The 6,251-nt window shown below is 33.3% G+C and overlaps 1 protein-coding gene across 2 annotated transcripts; it reads left to right on the top strand.

Annotated features, from left to right (window-relative positions):
* The first annotated feature begins 1,077 nt into the window (after window positions 1–1,077).
* On the top strand, window positions 1,078–5,593 carry LOC116128821. Of its 2 annotated transcripts, none has more exons than XM_031414585.1 (4): window positions 1,078–1,310; window positions 1,398–1,931; window positions 3,012–3,107; window positions 5,069–5,593. In XM_031414585.1, the coding sequence occupies exons 1-4, from the start codon at window positions 1,173–1,175 to the stop codon at window positions 5,072–5,074; spliced, it is 774 nt and encodes a 257-aa protein (XP_031270445.1). In that variant the 5' UTR covers window positions 1,078–1,172; the 3' UTR covers window positions 5,075–5,593. The 2 variants fall into 2 exon arrangements, with proteins under 2 accessions (XP_031270445.1, XP_031270444.1); XM_031414584.1 differs by having other exon boundaries at window positions 5,085–5,133.
* The last annotated feature ends 658 nt before the right edge of the window (window positions 5,594–6,251 follow it).

The raw sequence follows: 6,251 nt of genomic DNA, 5'->3' as shown, positions 1-6,251 counted from the left end.
TAAAATAAGTATTTTAACCAAACACGTAACTACTTAAATTTCAAATGCTTATAAACTCAAATTAGTTCATAAAAATTAACTACTTATAAGCTAATTTTCGGAAGCTTAACCAAACTCTTAACTCTTTCTCTGAATTAAGTTGTATACGTTTAAAGAAAAGTGGGGTTTTTTTTTTTTTTTTTTTTTAATAGTAGTCAGCCCGCCTACTTGAACAAATAAAACATTGACTCAATTGAGTTGTATATGTTTACCAGAAAAGTGGGGGTTATTTATAGTAGTCAGCCTTCTACATGAACAAATAAAACATTGACATACTTAAATGCATGTGTCATTTGAGAAGAATAACAAGCCTCACGTGTCATAGTCTAAGACACGTGGCAATTTTTTGTGGATGTCCACCATTTACAACGTTATTTATTTTCTAAAGGAGTTAAAACTAATTTATTAACAAAAAAAAAAAAAAAATTATTTATCTATATAATAAAAATACATACAACATAAACCCATCTCCCAATTATTCTTTTGACTTAATTTAAGCAAAGAATAATTATTCTTTATCACCAAATTATCTTAACACGTGTTATATTTATAATAAATAGAAATACTAAATATTTTAAATTATATAATAGGGTTTTGATCTATGTTTAATCAAATAATAAATGTTTCTTTAAGATTTCAAAAATAATAAAATTTATAATATGATAAGTTAATGAATATTTACATAATTGCTCATGTATCTTTATTTTAACACTAAAATATTAACGAGATTTGTGTTCTTAATTATACATAAAATGAATTATTTTTAGTAATCCTTATTAAAAAAAAAAAAATACAATTTCCTATTTCATAATGTACTTTATTGTTATTTTTATTTATAAATAAGTTAATTAATTAATTTCACATTGAATTTAAACAGTAGTATATTCTTTGGTTTGATCCAACTCCAAAGAATGACAATTCACTTTCACACCTAATAGTCACCACACCACGCAATCAATCATACTCCATGCACGTGCGAAAGCAGACGGTTTTCTTTGATAAACATAAACTAATTAAAACTTTCCGTTTCGTCTCATCTCTTCTTCCTCTTCAAATTAAAATCTCAGGATTCAAAAACAACTTAAACAGACAAATGAACATATTCGATTTAAATCCAATCAAATGATCCACAGATGATGTGCAATTGCTGTAGTTGCTGCTGTTCCTGTTCCTGCTCCTCACTCACTCTCCGCCTCCGCGATGAACTCAGCTGCTTCCTCCGCGACTACGATCGCCTCCAATACATCGCCGTCATTCTCATCTACATTCAAGTACTCTCTCTTTCTTTTTTCATTTTTACATGGTTTACTCTTTTAATTTCTTGTTTGATTTTTGTTTTTTATTTATTAATTAATTAGATAGGTTGCGCGCTGATCGGATCGCTAAGCGCATTATACAACGGAGTTTTGTTAATAAATTTAGCGATAGCGTTGTTCGCGCTTGTGGCAATTGAGAGTAGCAGTCAGAGTCTTGGGAGGACTTACGCCGTGCTTTTGTTCTGTGCCATTTTGCTTGATACTTTTTGGTTCATTCTTTTTTCGCACGATATTTGGAATATTTCATCCGATAGTTATGGAGTTTATTTCATATTTTCGGTTAAACTGGCTTTGGCGATGCAAATTGTTGGTTTTTCGGTGAGGTTATCGTCGTCATTGTTGTGGATTCAGATGTACAGGTTGGGGGTTTCGTATGTGGAAGGGGGTGGTGGTGGTGCGAGAGAGCCTGATTTTGATTTGAGGAGTAGTTTTTTGAGTCCGGTTACGCCTGCTGCTGTTGCTGCTGGGAATAGAGAGCGTTCTGTGAGTGATGATGTTTTGGGAGGATCCATTTATGACCCTGCTTATTTTTCTTCTCTCTTTGAAGATTCTCAGCAGAACAAATATTCATTTGTGGTATGTTATCTAGCCCTTCATCAATATATTGTTATTGTTTTTATGAAACAAATGTTTTAGTTAACTAGATAGGAAACTGATTGGTATTTGAATTTAGGATTATCAAGTTGCTTGGCAATCCGCTATGTGGGTGATTGTTATATGATTTAGTATACTTTTGAAGGAAGATAGGCATGAACGTGAAAACAGGAGTAGAATGATTGTAAAAGCTTGACGATGATGAAAAGGTCTTAGTGAATTTTAATTGCATCTGATTAACTGAATTGAGAATGCAGTCTTGTCCTTACAAGCTTGTCATTAATTTCTAACAATGATAAACTTACTGCTAGAGGAATTGATGTTGATCCTATAACTCATGTTGCTAATTGTACACAAGTTAATTGGAAGCTCTAAATAAATCAGTCAAACAATGCTGTGATTCAGGAGTATTTGGAGTATACTGCTGTACAATATTATATACTGCTATCTAGGGCATTATTGTTGTCCATTACCATTGAAATAACGGATTAAAGTTGTTTGATTGCTTGCTGGCCATTTCTTTGTGGATTAAGTTGATTATACTAATTTAGGTTGATTTTTATAAAGTCTTGTAACTGCTTCTTATGGCCTTAGTATTCTCCATTTCCCCTGAAATTCTAGGCTTGAAGTTGTTTGATTGCTTCGGGATGGAGATGGATACAATTTTTTTACATTGATGAGCAAAAGAATTTTCTGAAATCAGTAGGCTGCAGATTTTTCGAGTTTGGCAGATCCACTGAGTCATTTCCATTTTCAAAGTATAAACTTTGGTTTTGGAACAAAAGTTAGAAAATAAATTTATGAGCATCTATCTTTAAGGCATGGATTGTGTTTGTGTTTGGGCTTGTTTGTCAATGGCTTATAAAATGTGTTGCCATCAATCGGATGTTTAGAGTTAACATTTTTCACTTCTTTGTGAGAGTATGTTCTCTTATAGACATGTTATCCAACCTTTACTCATTCCTAAAGCTTGTTCTGTATGTTCAATTGTTCATATTTCTTCGTATGTTATATAAAATCAATGATGTATCAATTTTTTCCACTCTTCTTACTTGTTTGTAGGGTAACAATGATGGTATTGGTGATCATGAATCTAGTTCTGGTACTGAAGCCTCTCAAACTAAGGGATCCACGGGAAGATCTTTTCAGTCTATAGATGTAAGTACACATGTAATATGTTGTTTCTCTCTTATTATGGATTCATTAGCGACATCACTTTGTAGAGTGTGTTTTTATCTACATGTGGAATTTAATTTTCTGCACCCATCCAAATGTTGTGTCAAAAGCTATGGCGTAGGACAACCTTGAATTTGATTATTAGGGTTATCCAGCTAGTGAGGTATTGACTCTTTAGAAGATTGGAATTGTGAATCTCTTCATCTTGAAGGTGGACTGTTTTTAAAAAAAGAAATTGATTCTTCTTTCTGTATTTGCTTCATTTCACTTCATGTGATCATGTCAGTATAAGAAGTTGGCCAGTTCTATAAAGTATTTCCTCCACAAAGTTTAGTTTTATCTTAAGAAATCAAAATTATATAGTTTTTGCTATTTGATACGAACTTAATTGATCCTTGTTCACCACAAGCCAATGAATGAGGCTTTTTAATTTTATTTTTAAGAAAGCAATCAACTTTAAGGCACAGTTTCTTTGTCATATCGTTGGCATTATGATGTGCCTCACATAGTTTGTTGTGGCCAATTGATTGCCACTATGATAACTTTTGCATTTCTCGTCCATTGGTCAATTCCCTTAATAGTTTTCTATAATAATCTCATCAAATCTTTCTATCTTCTCCTATCTCATGGTATGGCCTTCTCATAGTTGAAACTTCTTCCATCATATTTAAGTTGACAGTTTCATTAGAGGTAATAATACAAATCAAGAATTTGGATCTAATATTGATAGTGGGTTAACAATATAAAGGTTATCATTTAAGTATAGTTGGTGGACCAGAGTATTGAGATGAAAAAGTAGACTGGTTTGGTCAATGAATAGTGCCCCTGGATGGTACTGGGAACTGTACATATGGCTATCAATATATTAGTGGAAATAATATTGGTGGATGGGGGTGGTTTTTATTGAGTTTGTTGTATCAGAATATCAGTACAGAATCTGCTGTAATTAAAGCCAGTGTGCAAACATGAAAAAGAGGAGGAAAGAGAGTGAGAAGGGTATGAAACCTTAGAACCTTTATTGTTTAACTTTCAGCCAGAATTGTATGCGAAATGCCTACTTATATTAGAGTCATGAACTCCTAATGTAATAAGGAAAAAGAAAGATTTTCTTTTTGCATCAAACTCTTCCCAATGAATTTTTAATTAGGTAGCATGATCTTGCTGATTACAAATTAACACGCAATCTTCTAGTGGGGATCATATATATATTTACTGTGGAGACATCCTGTGCATTATGGCTTGATTTGTGAAAATCATTGTAAATCGCATGACTGTGAACTGCTAATATAATAAGGAAAAAGAAAGATTTTCTTTTGCATCAAGCTCGGCACAATGGACTTTTAAACAGGTACCATGAGCTTGTTGATTAGAAATTAACATGCAATCTTCTAGTGGGGATTATTATATATTGTGGAGACATCCTTTGCATTATGGCTTGATTAGTGGAAATCATTTCTAAATCGTATGACTGTCATACTTTTACGTACTTCGGTTATATCTACTGCAGTGAAAAGATTGAAAACAAGAGGGAAAAGAGAAGCCAATGCACAGTATATTGTTATAAATTGCAAGCTTTTATCACATACTAATACGTTTTTGCATGAAAATAGCTGAGTTCTATATACTAGTTTTTGCAGCCACAATGTGCACATTTTCTCCTTGTTGCTACTATGAGTTCACACACTGTTGCTGTTTTTTTTCTCTCCACTTCGTATTTTACCACTCTTACATGTAAAAGTTATGATGTGTGGTTATAGATCACTCATGGGATTCATTTTCATCAAATAGCTTTCGGGAACGGTGAAGATGTATAAAAAAAGGGGAGACAAGCAGATGTATATACTATTGTGTGTCTGATATTGCTTTCATATTTGAGCTCTGATTGTTTCACTCATTTTAATTTCCTTATCTGCTTCATCATTGAGTTTGTTGCGTCTGACCAGATTTGAGTGCTTGCAGGAGGAGAATGCATTAGACAAGCAGCTGAGAATTTGACTAGATCATCTACCAAAAGATTAGCTTGGTTTACACTCTCCATATATTGTTTGGAGGTCTATTTCATTGACTTGGCCAAGTTCTGCATAGGGGTAGTATTTGTACAGTCACCCACCTTTGGCAATTTTTTTCATATTAGATGATAGCATTGAAACAAAAAGTTTAGACGAACCACATTTTTTTGTTTCTATTGTGAGTAGTGAAGTCAAAAGATTTTGCTGTCCGAGAACTGGACCATTATTTGATATTAAGGCAAGATGCCACCTTGGCAAGGTCTATGCCTTGTATGTAGGTTAGGCGCACTGGTCGGACAGAATTGCAAATGCATTGGCGTGATGGATGTAGGTAGAGATTGGATTTTGGCATGCAATGCAGTGGGCTATGCCATCTTCATTTAAGAGCCCTCCCTCGTTGCGATGTTCCAAAAGCGGATTAATTAGAGCTTTCTTTCTGGAGTCGATATCCTGATTCTTTCCATTGGTACTTGGATTATTATCATTATTTTTTTGGTTTTACTTGGTATCAGAATGAAAATATATGTTCTTATTTTGTTATAGGTTACGTTTGTGACATGTGAAGAATGACAATTTAATTTTGTTTTGTTCATTCAAATACAAAGTCATAAACTTTAGCTTCTGACCTTTTCCAGAAATTTCTTCTACATTTGTGATTAACATTCATTTTGCTTGCTTTCTCTTTTCGGGTTTACTCTATCCAACTCCCTGATAGAAAGCCAAATATCCAATGCACCCATGATGTTTAAAAAGTATTATAGATCTCCTATTAGGGTTCGGCTTCGGAGGGGTAAATGATAAAGTTGAAGGGCTATAAAGTACTTTTAAAAAAGTCGTGGGTGTCTCTGAAGGGCTGACAGTATCCCTGCTTTTTTCTTTTATTTTAAGAAGCCATGATAATTTTTAAAAACATTTCTTCTTGTTAATATATAACCGATTAGTCAACTAGAACTTTTGTATGTATTATTTAAGAGGTTATGACCTTTGAGTTTAATTTACCTCGGTTGCTAGTAGGGATAGTCATTTAATTTTTTATCCAATCGGTAGTTTTAGGGTCTTGAGAGATTAATTGGGGTATAGGGTGACCATTAGAGTTCTTATCTGGTCAATAGTTTTA

Source organism: Pistacia vera, unplaced genomic scaffold (assembly GCF_008641045.1).
Source record: "Pistacia vera cultivar Batoury unplaced genomic scaffold, PisVer_v2 Contig204, whole genome shotgun sequence".
NCBI lineage: Eukaryota > Viridiplantae > Streptophyta > Magnoliopsida > Sapindales > Anacardiaceae > Pistacia > Pistacia vera.
This window is presented reverse-complemented; position numbering and strand designations above follow the sequence as displayed.

What these genes read in the sequence shown, in the direction of transcription:
- LOC116128821 (XM_031414584.1), top strand. Translation starts at nt 1,173, where the DNA reads ATGATGTGCAATTGCTGTAGTTGCTGCTGTTCCTGTTCCTGCTCCTCA. An exon ending in TCATTCTCATCTACATTCAA is followed by an intron (nt 1,311 to 1,397) that starts GTACTCTCTCTT and finishes TTAATTAATTAG; the next exon opens with ATAGGTTGCGCGCTGATCGG. An exon ending in GATCTTTTCAGTCTATAGAT is followed by an intron (nt 3,108 to 5,084) that starts GTAAGTACACAT and finishes GAGTGCTTGCAG; the next exon opens with GAGGAGAATGCATTAGACAA.